Source organism: Penicillium cataractarum, assembly GCF_028827025.1.
Source record: "Penicillium cataractarum strain IBT 29864 chromosome Unknown utg000009l, whole genome shotgun sequence".
Classification (NCBI taxonomy): Eukaryota; Fungi; Ascomycota; class Eurotiomycetes; order Eurotiales; family Aspergillaceae; genus Penicillium; species Penicillium cataractarum.
In genome coordinates, this window is record NW_026622745.1 from 2,576,416 (window position 1) to 2,591,032 (window position 14,617).

At 48.6% G+C, this 14,617-nt stretch overlaps 4 protein-coding genes across 4 annotated transcripts; 2 read left to right on the top strand and 2 right to left on the bottom strand.

The window, feature by feature from the left end:
• Positions 1-920: 920 nt before the first annotated feature.
• On the bottom strand, positions 921-4,601 carry niiA (nitrite reductase niiA; the record flags this gene model as incomplete). Its single annotated transcript, XM_056704448.1, has 8 exons — positions 921-1,920; positions 1,982-2,612; positions 2,670-2,872; positions 2,927-3,454; positions 3,513-3,595; positions 3,655-4,194; positions 4,261-4,408; positions 4,468-4,601. The coding sequence occupies 8 exons, from the start codon at positions 4,599-4,601 to the stop codon at positions 921-923; spliced, it is 3,267 nt and encodes a 1,088-aa protein (XP_056550408.1).
• Positions 4,602-5,302: 701 nt separating this feature from the next.
• On the top strand, positions 5,303-8,249 carry niaD (nitrate reductase NiaD; the record flags this gene model as incomplete). Its single annotated transcript, XM_056704449.1, has 7 exons — positions 5,303-5,561; positions 5,621-5,720; positions 5,786-6,044; positions 6,111-6,346; positions 6,401-6,624; positions 6,684-7,307; positions 7,360-8,249. The coding sequence occupies 7 exons, from the start codon at positions 5,303-5,305 to the stop codon at positions 8,247-8,249; spliced, it is 2,592 nt and encodes an 863-aa protein (XP_056550409.1).
• A 216-nt stretch (positions 8,250-8,465) lies between these two features.
• N7496_011537 (uncharacterized protein) lies at positions 8,466-9,068 on the top strand (the record flags this gene model as incomplete). Its single annotated transcript, XM_056704450.1, has 1 exon — positions 8,466-9,068. One exon carries the CDS (start codon positions 8,466-8,468, stop codon positions 9,066-9,068), a length of 603 nt encoding a protein of 200 aa, XP_056550410.1.
• Positions 9,069-11,501: 2,433 nt separating this feature from the next.
• Positions 11,502-14,578, bottom strand: N7496_011538 (tubulin gamma complex associated family protein; the record flags this gene model as incomplete). The annotated part of the gene is made up of 2 exons (XM_056704451.1): positions 11,502-14,200; positions 14,296-14,578. 2 exons carry the CDS (start codon positions 14,576-14,578, stop codon positions 11,502-11,504), a joined length of 2,982 nt encoding a protein of 993 aa, XP_056550411.1.
• Positions 14,579-14,617: the final 39 nt, after the last annotated feature.

Sequence of the window (14,617 nt, forward strand, 5' to 3'; positions counted from 1 at the left end):
CTCATTGGATATCGAACGTGCGACGAAGATAGGGATGGAGACGTGAACCACTTTTCTGTGGGTCAGGAATGATCTTAATCGGGTTGATCTGACCTCCGCGGAAATAGTTAAATAAGAGTTCTTCCCTTGTAAAAATCCTCTTTAGCCCTGGAATCGCTGGTTGACGACTATGACTGTGGCCCATCGCCTCTTCGCGGCGCAGAGTACTCCGGATGGCTAACACCATATCTCATATACATGGGAAGATTGGGAGGAAAATCTTGAATAAGAAGAACGTTCTCCGAGGAATGCAAACGCCCAAGAGCCCAATGGCTTGCAGAAAACGTGGGATGCACCTTCCCTCCACGCGATGAATTCGCCGTCAACGTGGTTTCGTGCGTCTGTGTGTGCACATCTTTTGAAATGCTGACATCATTGAAAAACTTCGATAAGCGACAGAATGAAAATTTTCGAGCGGTGATGAGCTCCCACGCTCGAAATTTCCCTATACCGAGAATCCAGTGTTGTACTAGCTTGTTTTACAGTCTCCCGAACTCCATCGTGAGGCCAAGATTCGATTAGCGCAATTTTTTGGCCTCGTTAGTCATTACTGGGTCATTCTAATAGGCTGATAGGATAGTAAATTAGACCAATTTGTACTAGTCTTTGTATAGGGGCTCGATTTTCAATTTTGATGGAATACAGCATTCAATGAGCTAGACCATTTCTCAGATCTATTGGAATGAATTGATAAATTAACGAGTTATTCAATGAGCCATGCCAGTTCTCAGATCTATTGAAATGCATTGATGAATTAACTGAAATCTCAAAATTGTGTATCTCGCTATGTATGAGGCCAATGAGGCAATGAGGCAACCGAAATAAAATCCAGCCCGAACGCCAAAATACCATCCAATCGTTACATGAACATTCTACAACCTCTACCAGTCAATACCCTTCGCTGGCTGAGCTAGCGATTTGGAAACGCCTTCACCCTCGGCCACTTTCTTGCCCTTCATGCCCTTGTACCGCTTGTCCAGCTTCTGGAACGGGTCTGGAGCTTCTCCCTTCTTGACCTTCCACTTCTCCGTTCCGAGAACGGAGTCCAGCTCCTCGATGGGAGGTAGCTTGACGTAGACCCACCCGTCGTCTCTTTCTTCCACGGGGAAAGTAGCGATGTTCATGCTCTCATCGTTGGTGCATCGCCCGGCTTGTTCGCCATTGAGCTCGAAGTTGCGCTTGTGGTACGGGCATGAAACCCAGTACTTGCCAGCGTCGTCATCGCCGATCAGACCGTCCGAAAGAACGAATGCTCGCTTATGGGGGCACATCTGCTGCGTCGCGTAGAACTTGCCCTTGATCTTGAATACGGCGAGTTGAGTATCTCCTCGCTTGACATTCGCCGATGAGACTTGTGGAGGCTCGTCTGAGAAGTGATCCGATTTGACAACTGGCTGCCATGCAAGGCTTGTCCACTGATGGCCCTTGAAGTCTTCTTGCGCTGAGGTCGCGGGCCAGTATGTGGGGCGGCTCTGGGCACGTTCCTTGATCACTTCGACCGTTTCAACGGTTTCGTCCGTGTTGGCGAATTGCTGGAAGGTCTTTCGTCGCTTTGGATCCCGGACAGTCTCAGTCCACTCGCAGAAGTAGCTGTCAACAAGCTCCTGCATCTGTCGCTCCATGTCGGCGCAGATACCCAGCTTATCATCGATAATAACTTCCTTCAGATAGCTGATGCCACCAGGCAAGTTCTCGATCCAACGGGCGGTTCTTTGCAACTTGTCTGCTGTGCGAATGTAGAAGATCAAGTAGCGATCAATGATGGGCATAACCATCTCAGGAGGTACATCCGTAACAAGCAGCTCAGAGTGCCGAGGCTTAGCACCACCGTTACCTCCGACATAGATATTGAAACCTTTGTCGGTCGCGATAAGACCGAAACTGTCATTTTGTTAGTGTTTGTCTTGTCAGAATGGCGGAGGATATTGGGGAGGAGCCTCACTCTTTGTTCTGTGCCTCGGCGCACTCTCGTACACAACCCGACACAGCGGCCTTGAACTTATGAGGTGCGCGAATACTCTTGTATCGCTCCTCCAATCGAATGGCCATGCCGACACTGTCACCAACACCAAATCGACACCAGGTAGTACCGACACAACTCTTGATAGCACGGAGAGCCTTGGCATACGCATGACCACTCTCCATACCAGCGTCCACAAGCTCGGTCCAGATGGCCAGAAGATCCTGCTTCTTTGCTCCGAACATATCAATGCGCTGGGCACCGGTGATCTTGCAGTAAAGTCCGTATTTCTTGGCGACGGATCCAATGGCAATTAGCCTATCGGCGGTGATCTCTCCACCTGGTACTCGAGGCACGACGGAGAATGTGCCGTTTCTTTGGATGTTGGCGAGGAACTTGTCGTTGGTGTCTTGGAGATCGTTATATCCCTTGTCCATGACGTGTGGGTTGAACAGACTGGACAGGATTGAGCCAATGGCAGGCTTGCACAGTTCACAACCCAAGGAATCGGGGTTCTTGCCGGCACCTTTCATCACCTCGGGGAAGGTCTTCAGCTGCTTGATAGCGACAATGTTGTATAGATCGGCACGGGAGTAGGGGATATGTTGGCACACTAATAAAGTCAGTATTCACGAGACATCAAGCTTATCGGTAAGAACTTTATACTCACAGTGGTTTGACACCTCTTGTCCCATTTCGAGCATGGTCTTGTTGAAGATGGATTGCACCAAAGGCAGACAGCCACCACAACCGGTACCAGCCTTGGTGCAGGACTTGACTTCACCCATGGTCTTGCAAGTTCCGTTCTTGACAGACTCAACCACATCGCCCTTGGTCACGTTATGACAGGAGCAAATTTGCACGCTATCATCACTAGAGTAGAGTGTTAGTGACACGAAATCAGTAAAAATTCACACGGCAGCTTACAGGTCATCAGCATTCTCCTCGCCATCGCTCTGTGCCCCAAGAATAAATTGGCTTGGTGGCACCTCCAGTTCCTTCTGACTCTTGACCATCGTGTTCAATTTGAGGTAGTCCTTGGTGTCGCCGATCATCATGCCTCCTAGGAGGAATTTGCCATCCATGGTGAAGAGGTACTTCTTGTACACTCCGCCAAATGGATCCTTGTATGTCAATGCCTTTACGGGAGGTTCCTTCTCACGGGGTGCTTCTGTGTTGACACCGTCGATGACCGAGGGACGACGACCGGGGAGGAACTTGGGCCCATCTCGATCGGCAAAGAAATCTCCAAACGAGGCAACATCAACTCCAAGCAGCTTCAGCTTGGTGCTGAGATCGGGGCGAGTGAAGCGCTTCTGCTCCTTGTCGGGGTTTGTGAGGTTGTAGGCGAGGACATCGGCCATTTCGATACCGGGCGCAATGATACCGAATGTCTGGTTCTCCCAGCTGGCGCATTCGCCGACGGCGTAGATTCCAGGTACGGATGTTTGAAGGCTAAATGTGTTAGTTAGATATCCTCATTACAAAGGGAAATATCGAAGTGTTAATTTACCTTTCGTCAATGACAAAGCCACCCCTTGAAGCCGACTGGATACCGGCTGATTGGCCGAGTTCATCTCTGGGTTTTACGCCGATCTATAAGAGAACAATTAGTGGATGCCTCCAAAGGCCTCAAACCGTAAGACAGAACTTACCGCGAAGCAAATGCAGCAGCATTCAATCTCCTCACCATCCTCAAATGTCATACCCACCACGTTGTTATCCGCGTCTGTGTTGACGGCCTTGACCCGCTTCTGGTGGAGCACATCGAGACCCAACTCCCGAATCTTGCGAGTAACCAAAGAGCCGGCGTCAGCGTCTAGTTGCCGGGCCAAGACCCACTTGTTGCGATCAATCAGTTTGACATTGCCGAAATCCTCTAGATCCGTCATAGCCTTGGCGGCTTCTAGGCCAAGCAGACCTCCTCCGACCGTGACAGCCGTTTGACCCTTGTGTTTGGATGCAAAGTCAATGAGGTTTTCGAGATCTTGAATTGTGCGGTATACGAAAATGCCCTTGGCATCATGGCCAGGGGTGTTGGTGGGGAGGACGGCATCGGAGCCAGTAGCAAGAACGAGAATATCATATGAAATCGTTTCTCCGGTTGATGTTAGAACGGTCTTGTTCTTGGAATCGATCTCGGTAACTCGGGTGTTGAGATGGTGATCGAAAGCGCGCTCTTTGAATGATCCGTACTATATTATCGCATTAGGATGACACCACTTCTTCCAAAGTTTCACGGTTGGTAGCAGTAAACTGACCCATTCTTTGGGATTGAGGTATAGATCCTCAATCTTACGGTGCTCAAAGTATGTTGAGAGTCCTACACGGTTGTATGCGATGTGCGGCTCTTCTCCAATAACCAGGATATCGTATCGGCGGGCCGTATCCTGCTTAATCACTTTCTCACTAGAGTTATTTTGTTAGCGCGAGACGAATTCGCCAATGTCTCTCTCTGTAAGACCTACATCAATGAGATGGCAACCATTCCCAATCCAACAATTACAATCTTTTGTCGCGTAGTAGTAGGTTCGGCATGGAAGCTGGGGCTGGCGCTGCCGTCGACCGGCTCGCCATGGCGAAGCCCGTCTAGAACTGGCATAGTGACGGATAACACAGTGTCAGAGAGTTGAAAACAGAATGACCCGTACTACGCTACAAAAATATGGCTACAATCTAGTTTTAAGAAAACCGAACTTTACGATTATTGCAGTCCGGAGTACAAAGTTGCGACGAACAAGCAATGAGTATGGACATCGGAAGAAGTAGGGTCCACATCGGTGAGTTCATTCGAAGGCGATCGTTGATAAGAACATGGACGGGGACTGGCCTTCCGCGGAGATGGTGGCAAAACACTAATGGAGATCAACTAACTCTACTCTGATAACAATCCCCTCGCTCTGATTGGTCCCGATCTATGCCCTGATAAGGGCTAAAAACACCCATATTGACGAATTCCCCCCCGAAGACCTTAGGTCGGAATAATAGCCCACACTCATATCATGTAATGCCTTATTTAATGTCGTAAGAACTGCCCCTCCGGACCCGCGGAGATGCGTACAAAACCGTGGATTCTGGCGGATGTCGTGGGCAATCTCGGGTCTGACATCGTATAGACGATTTCCTTTTTTACTAATGGACGTTATTCTCGGCAATCGACCGTTATGAGATGATATTAGATGAGATTGCTTGGTGTGTCTTATCCTTATTATCAGTTTAAGAGTCCATCGTAGATTCCGTTCATTATTATTTACTACGAAACCAAAAAAAATTCCCACGTGTCACACACACAGTACATTCGCCATGGCGATGACTACCACACAAGTTCTTGTCAATAGTGACAAGTTGTCATTCAAGAAATCACATATCACATTCCATGACCTACCAACGCCACAAGAAGTTGATATCCCTCTACCGCCGCCATCCTTCAGCCCGACCGAGATTCTAGATATCGACAAAGGCACCCCCGATAACCATGTGCCTCGTGATTCAAGACTTATTCGACTGACCGGCGTCCATCCTTTCAATGTAGAGGCTCCTTTGACAACGTTATTTAATCAAGGTACTATAATTTCACAATGCTTTCAGCTATCGAGGACATCCATCTGATCGTCCCATAAGGATTCCTCACGCCACCCGAATTGTTCTATGTCCGAAACCATGGCGCCGTACCACAGGTTCGCGACGAAGACATCCCCGACTGGAAGCTAAGCATTGAAGGGTGAGTGACGACACTGTCGCTTACTTAGGCATTCATGAGTATAAATTAAAACTAATTGTATCTAGACTTGTGGAAAACCCCATCACTTTGAGCTTCCGTGAAATTCTCGAGAAATATGATTCAATCACCGCACCAATCACACTCGTCTGTGCTGGCAACAGACGGAAAGAACAGAACACCGTTCGGAAGTCGAAAGGCTTCTCATGGGGTCCAGCTGGTCTATCAACTGCCCTGTTCACAGGACCTTTAATGGCCGATATCCTCTGCAGCGCGAAGCCTCTCCGACGAGCCAAGTTTGTGTGCATGGAGGGGGCTGATAAATTGGTATGGGAAATATTACCTTGGAGCAGGTTATGAGATGTAAGAACAAGGGACTAACTCGCTCTATAGCCCAATGGATACTATGGAACCTCTGTCAAATTGAACTGGGCTATGGACCGGAACAAGTTGATCATGCTGGCTTACAAGATGAACGGCGAGGCACTTACCCCAGATCATGGCCGTCCCCTGCGGGCAGTTGTACCCGGCCAGATCGGTGGTCGCAGTGTGAAGTGGTTGACCAAGTTAATTGTGACGGATGCCCCAAGTGAAAACTGGTATCATATTTACGATAACCGGGTGCTTCCGTAAGTTGTTCTGGGAGAATAAGCCTTGCATTCCTGAACTAACACCTTTATTAGAACAACGGTTTCCCCCGAGATGGCTGCGGCGGATAAGAAGTGGTGGACTGATGAGAGATATGCCATTTACGACCTTAATGTCAACTCAGTCGCTGTACACCCAGAGCATGAAGAGACACTGGACTTGACCTCGAGTGGAAAAACATACACTGCGAAGGGTTATGCATACGCAGGTGGTGGTCGACGGATCACAAGGGTTGAGATATCCTTGGACAAAGGCAAATGTAAGGCGTCCTGGCTCAAGAAATGTGTGAAAATCTTGCTAATATTTGTTGATTTGCAGCATGGCGCCTTGCCGACATTGAATACGCCGAAGACAAGTACCGAGAATACGACGGCGAGTTGTTTGGAGGAAAAGTCGACATGTGGCAACGAGAGACCTGTTATTGCTGGTCATTCTGGTCTCTCTCCATCCCCGTCTCAGACTTGGAAGATAGCGATGCGCTACTTGTGCGAGCTATGGACGAAGCAATGACCGCCCAGCCACGCGATATGTACTGGTCTGTTCTCGGTATGATGAACAACCCATGGTTCCGGGTTGCGATAACGAAAGAAGGAAACCTTCTGAAGTTCGAACACCCGACACATCCAGCCAGGGCTGGAGGCTGGATGGAAAGGGTCAAGAAGGCGGGTGGTGATTTGACAAACGGCAATTGGGGCGAGAGGCACCAAGGTGAAGAACCTGTGGAACAAGAGCCTGTAAAGGAGATCAACATGAAGAAAGAAGGAGTGAGCCGCCAAATTAGTCTGGAAGAGCTCAAGGCAAACAGCAGCAGCGAGAAGCCTTGGTTCGTTGTGAACGGTGAAGTGTATGACGGCACCGGGTTCCTTGAGGGCCACCCTGGAGGAGCAATCAGTATTACATCCTCTGCCGGGCTTGACGTGTCAGAGGACTTCTTGGCAATTCGTAAGTAGATCGAAGTCCAACTTCTCCGCTATTCTGCTAACACGCTTCACAGATTCCGAGACTGCGAAGTTGATGATGCCCGACTACCATATTGGTACATTGGACGCAGCATCTCTGAAAGCGCTCAACAGCAACACTGGAGCTGTATCCGACGAGCCCCGCCCAACATTCCTTCAGTCACGCGTTTGGTCGAAACTCAAACTCTCAGAGGTAAAGACCGTATCCTGGGACACCAGGATATTCGTCTTCGATTTGGAACACGAAAAGCAGACTTTGGGCTTGCCGATCGGCCAACACTTGATGATCAAAGTCAACGACCCGGACACCAAAGAAGCCATCATCAGATCATACACTCCCATCTCAGACACAAACATGGAAGGCAAGATGGAGTTGCTGGTCAAGATCTATTTCCCAACCAAGGATGTTCCCGGTGGAAAGATGACAATGGCCCTTGACAAACTCAAAATTGGAGCTGAGATTGACTGCAAGGGGCCCACTGGTCGATTCGAGTATCTGGGCAACGGACGTGTACTCATCAGTGGCAAGGAACGCCATGTCAAATCTTTCAAGATGATCTGTGGTGGCACTGGCATTACACCGATCTTCCAGGTCTTGCGTGCTGTCATGGAAGATTCACAAGATCCAACGAAGTGTGTTGTGCTCGATGGAAACAGACTGGAGGAGGACATACTGTGTCGTTCGGAGCTTGATAAATATGTGGAAACAGACAGGGAAAAGTGTACTCTTGTACATACCCTGACGAAGGGGTCAGAGAACTGGACGGGTCGCCGGGGACGTATCTCGGAGGACTTGGTGAAGGAGTTTGCGCCTCCCGAAGAGAGCAGTATGGCCATTCTTTGTGGACCAGGGGCAATGGAACAGTCGGCAAAGAAAGTGCTTCTTGCCCAGGGCTGGGCCGAGTCTGATCTCCACTTCTTCTGATCGAAGACGGACATGCCATAACTCTGTTTTAGCTACTTGTATAGAAACGATATCCATGTATAATGAAAGCAATTTGACGATCTACAGAAATGTTCGAAAGGCAACGGTGAATTAGATTTCGTTCAGATAGCTGGATAGTCTGGTACACTCAAGGTCTCGTGCAAACATATCGTACAAAGGTACCTTCCAGGTTATTCGTAGACCTCCACCTGCAACATGTCCGTTGAATTGATACCAGACTCCGCATGTCATTTCCTTCGGCGATTGTTGACAAAACTAGGACTGCTTGCTTCCATGGCCGGGGTCTTGGGTTGGATCGTAGAGCAAGTCGTTGATAACAGCCGAAAATCCGGGAGGGTCTGGGGGAGAGTGAGGCTCCAGAAGATTTTCTCCAACTTCCTGTTGGTACAGCTCGAGAAGCATATCCCACAGGTCCGGGTCCTCCTCGGCAAAGATCTGATCGGCAATGTCGGTGTAAGACAAGCAGAGATCCTTCTTCAACTCTCCACGCTCTTTGAGTTTGAGCAGAACGCTTTTCACTTCTGGGGTCTGAAGTTCGCGTTCGAGTTCTCTCAAGCGGGACTTCTTCTCTGCGGTGGCCAGGATTGTCTTATGGTGCTCCACAATCTGTGGCCATTTCTCCGAGATGAACTTGGAGAGCACGTTCTTAATCCATTTAGGAGGAGAGGATGGGGTCGCGGTAGGATCAGCCAATGCGTGCCGAGTAGTTCTGACACTGTGCATGGTCTTCTGAACCCTGTGAGGGACGTGGCTGAACAGCTCCTCGCGGCGTTTGAGGGCTTGTTCAGCAGGAGTTAGGGTTGGGTCGGTAGGAGAGATCATCAGCTGAGCAGCTGGTCTCATCAATCTCATGAAGAGGTCGTTTGACAGAGGGTTCTGCGGAGAAACCAGGGCGACACTGTCGTCGTGCTCAATAGACTGAAGGATCAAGCTGTCCCCCGATGGAGATGAAGAAGAAAACCCCATGGATTCATCATCGAGGTATTCATGGAATGACTCCGCGGGACTCCAAGGGGTGTCTCGGGCCATTGTCATCAACGAATCCTCATCGCTCGGGATTGCTTCCGAACCCGCCGAGCTGAACGGGATGGTCGAGGTGGGTGCCTCAGATGAGGACTTCTCCCACGATGAAGACATTGGTAGGATATGGGAGAGGAACTTGGTGATAGGATGAGGTAATAGAAGAGTAGAGGAGGTTATGAGGAGTGTGAAATAAACGTTTAGAACGAAATGATTCACGTTGTAGGGATGTGTGAAGCGTAGGTGTCGGAGTCAGACAGATAACGAGATGGAGAGGTAGATGAGAAGAGAAGAGTGTGTAGTGATGGGGAGAAATTTGATGTGAAATCATCAAATGGATCAAGTCCTCTTGGTCTTCAATGGCCCATATCTGACTATAAATTAAGCTTAAGTTTATGCTTACTCTACTCTATCTAATCCTTAAAATTATTACAATAACGACGGCAAGCTTATACCAACTACAGTTGCTCAATAGAACAGATAACATGTAAACCCGAGAAGCCTGGGGCCCGAGGGATAGCCATTGAGCTGCTGTATTCTGTGATGAGGTTGGCGATGTTGTCTTTCTCGAAGAATCAACACTGGAGTCGCGCTTGGACGCGTTCGAGCGCGTCTGATTATCACTATGGAAGCTTTGTTTATTGTTTGCTGTGGCAAGCCATGTGAATATAGCTTTAGGAAATCGTATGATAGTGATCGCTCCTGCCTCTATAGTCTAGTTGACCCTAAATTTATGCATCGGGTTTTCTACAAAAAAGTTACTACTACATGATCATACAATCTAAGAGGGGGTCCACAACCTAGGAGAATGACAGTTAAAGGCTCTCAAACGATGCAGTCTACTTTATGAGAGATTCAATGCAAGAGTTGAGTGATGCCCGTAAATTCTGCGCTCAGTCGTGAACTTTTCCATTTTACAACCACTTTAACATAATCTAGAAGCTGCCCAGATTGTCAAGTACTGCAGGACCCTTTCACCCTCTTGAACTAGAAAATACTCCTATGATGCCACAGTGAAATATTATATTCTATATAACAAGCAATTTTCTTGAGCACAGAGAAAATTTGCGAAGCTCAATTTGGTCGGATTTGAAGATGAAAGATTATCAAGTTTGACTGGGCGAATGGCATCCAGATATCAATGACTTGGCTCTGATTGGAAGGAATCAAGTCTCATGAGCGAAAATGAGAAAGTATAAGAGCATAAGATAATTGAAAAACTTACAGCATGAACCTTGGAACAAGTGAATAATGTATATGTCGGAGCTCATCCCATGATTCTCAATAGCTGCTATTTCAATTCCTAAGTATGACCACCACAATATTAGGAGCCGTAGTGTTGAAGAGTGGAATAAATTTTCGGGATGACAGTACATATTCCCTGAAAATCAATCTCATTTAGTCCGGGCCCGAGTCCACAAGTTGAAGTATGTTCCAGAGACATAGGACGCCAGTTCTTGGGGTGCAACCGAGTTATAGGCTTAGACATTCAGTACCATGCCGCAGTTTCAGTCGGAATCGACAAGACTGCTATAATTTCTCTCCAATTTCAGGGGTTATGATTCAAGTGTTTCTCCGTACCAGAGCTTGTTGCTCGTAGATTCTCCGAGAAATACTCAGTTTCATGATTTGAATATGAGTCCGCTCGTAGCAGGAAAGTTAGATATGACATCCCAGCAGCATGCTCCTGATACTTTTGAAGCAGGTACCGCACATCTCTAGGTCGGGGTTGTAGTCTTGTATTCGCTCAAAGATATCCCACTTGCGCTCGCCAAGATGACAGAGAAACCCCACCAAGTCCGCTAGATCACCTAGGAAGTCACCATTGTTAGTCAAATTGTAGTGGAAACGTTTGTTGGGGGCAAATTCCCGCGCTCAAAATACCGAAAGTTGGGACACTACATAGGAGGGCCATGGGCAGTCAAGGCTGGAGATAAACTGGCTAGAAAAGCAGAGGAACATGAAAATAAGAGAGAAAGTAATCCAGAGAAAAGAGAGAGAGAGGTATATGTATTGTTTGCCTGAGAGACGAGGTATCAGTATCCTGGATGTGGCCTTTCACACAAAGAACAGTTGTTTGTACAGAGTTACGAGCTTCAGCAAACATGCGAATCTTGGTGGTATTTGGGGCTTTCATTATTCATCAAAAATCCTCAAAAGTCTCTGAGTACTGTATCTTAAATCATCATTTCCTCCAAGGACCCAGAGAATTCAGTAATAATCCCTCACATCTAGCCTGACTCGCAAATGCTCGAAAACGCTAGTCGTGTCGGTACGAGAGCTGAGCAATGATTCAGACTTCCCCATAGACTTTGAGGATGCCTTGCCCGTGTCCAGGCCACGGAGGTATCCAACAAAGGCGGATGTTTGTTTCCGGAAAGTTGAGTATAAGTGGAGGACGGTTCCTTCGCTCTTGTTACGCAGTCCACTCAACCCATCTGCCTTAGATAGGGGGCTAAAGGCTAATATAGTCCCGAAGATTGAATCCAACAGCTTAGCCGCCTGCGCGTGCCGTTTGCTGAGGAAAAATGCAAATAGCATTTGGTCAAGAATGTCCTCGTGGAAGTCACGCAGGCGCGGGACCGAGTGAGCGGCTTCGATTGTCCCGTCAATGTCACCGCGGTCGAGGCAGCGCTCGATTCTAGTGAGTGTCTTCTGAAACTGGTCCCAAATAGATCCGATGCCGACGTGGAAGCAGTAGTCGCTAATAGCGAGCACAAAATGTTGGGCATCAATGCGAAACTTTTGAAACACATTGCGGGTGTCTCCCGACATGGAGCCGCGATTCGTCGAGTCACGAACCAGTCCCTTCACTACTGAAACCATTCGCAATAGCCGAAGCAGGTGTTTGAAGAGACGATCATACCTCTTCAATGACTTCGCTGTGATGAGTGCTTCAAGAGCCTCGGGCGGCTTGTACTGGAGACGGAGGAAGTCGAGTGCCTCGATAGCATTCGGATCTCTGCATCTTTCAATCTCTTCATCTGTCAACTCACGGATCGCAAAGCTCAGTCCGCCTGGGAGCTCATTGTCTTGCTGACCCCGCGTCTGTTCAGAGTTTTCAGGATCCTCTTCGGAGAAGTAACAATCACCGAGAAGCCCGATAAGAACCAGTCGTAGCTCTGAGCTCGCGGGGGGCCAAGCATCCCGGTTTCCTAGACGCAATCCAGTATGAACACCACTCCGGACTACGCCTTTCTTGCGTTCTCCACTCTCCATCTCGGGATCGAAAAGGGAATGTGTCAAACGGGAGGCAAAAGAGCCGTCCCCAAGCAGTTGAAAACGCCATTGGAGGTTAAGATGGTGCCGTACATTGTGTTCTTTGAATAGATGGTGTAGGTAAGAGAAGTCGATTAGTTGTGCCTGGGAAGTAATGACTGGAGCAAGGGAGAGGTAGAGAGCAGATGATAGCTCCGGGCCGAAGCGACTCGCGTCATCGACAAAATCCGAGGCCGGCTCCCTGGTCTTCTCAAGTAGTTGATTGACCTTGTCATTGGCAAGCGCCTTTTGATCTACCGCAGAACCCGAGATAATCTTCTCATCATCCATATCAAAGAACTCATACGTGTGATCCAAGTTATCACATGATGATTCTTTGCTGGCAGGGGCGTCCAGTTGGGCTGGTTGCGTAGAATTGTGTCCTCTGTGGTATTTCAAGATCTCATGACGAAGATTTGATTCATACTCATTGGCTCGCCTTTGGATCCTTTCAATATCACTCCACGTATTCGCACAGTGTAAATGAAGATTTCCGGCACGAGGAAGCACGTCATAACGTGCAATGGGATGGTGTGGATGCGATCTTTTTAGAAGGCGCAAACTCCGTCCACTCTCAAAAATAGTCCGAGCTTGATCTTTCGGTATAAAAGAAGGCATGTTGGCACCAAGGTAGATGTACTCGGTCCTTTGAGAGCCTGTCTTGAACTTCGTAGGGTCATTATGATGCTCCAACTGAACAAACATTCTTCCACTAGCCACCAGTTCGCTGAGAGCACCCTCTTCCGGCCGTAACCCTATCCAGCGTTCGACGAACTCAAACCAGGGGCTAGTTACTCGGAAGACAATTTCCTGCAGAAGATTCTCCATCCATCCAAACATATGGGTAAAGATAGCCGCCCGCTCAATCACCGCAGAAATAACCTGGGCATCCGAATTGGCCATCTCTGCCACATGGACGATATCCGCCAATGCGCTTATCAAGTCCCCGCATCGTTGAAACAGTGTCATGACCTGCAAGACTGAAACTATGCTTTGGGAATATAGGAGAATCTGCTGCTCCAGGTTGTAGATGATTATCACAATGGTACCGCGCAACGTGAACAAAGAAGACAGATCCTTGAACTTGGTGGGCGCATTCTTTGCAAAAGTCCGTATGTGCTGCATGTTTGTACCGCACTGTAGCACACTGGAAATGACAGAGTCTAGCATGACAAGGCTCACCCCGGAAACGCGCACATCGTTCATGGATCTCTCGAATGTCTTTGTCCGCTCATTGTAGCGGAAAAACGACGAGCTCCATCCGAGCCCAAGGCGAAGCAGCGACCGAATGAAGACATTGTCTCGGACTAATCGACCCGCAATGGGCTTTCCTTTGGCATTTGCTTGGTGTGACAATGCGGCATCGAATCCTTTCGCGCCTGATTCGCTAAAGTATGCCGACACTGGTTCGCGATGTGAACGATCCTGATATCTCTCCCACGTCTTCGAAGGGGCAATGTAATCGGGATCATCATTTAACGAATCGAGCTTCCAGATATCATTATCGTCCGAGAGATCGTGGAGGGGGTCTGATGGCGCATCGGATTGGGCGTCGATCGAAGGTTCGATGACAGAATTGGCCGAAGACTCGGGGCGTTCGATGTCGTTGGGGAAGAAGTTCAGTTTCCATATCGAGTCAGGCGTTTCAAAGCCTTCAAGTGGGGGTTGAAAGCATGTTTTTGGAATTGCTATGCACCAACAGAGACGTCATTAGCCAGCTAAACACCCTCGGATGCGGGAAACGTACTCGGCAAGTCCGCGTTCCATGGTAGGTCCTCTAATGGTTGTAGAGCTTCAATACTGAACTTAGAAAGTCTCCATAGGCTCTCGCTGGAGAAAGGATCAGACTCATGGTCAGCCGAATCCATCCTGAATCCATAACCAGCCAGAACCTCTCCGTGGTGTTGTGGTGGACGCGTTCGAAATTCATGGGACAGTCCCGCGATGAGAAGGGCTATCGTGCACGGGCCACCCGATAACAGAACCCGCGACTGACATTCTGGAAGCTCGACTTTCTCCAGTATTCGCATCTCGCGCGCGTCAATTATTTTAGTTCTGCCGTATGACAT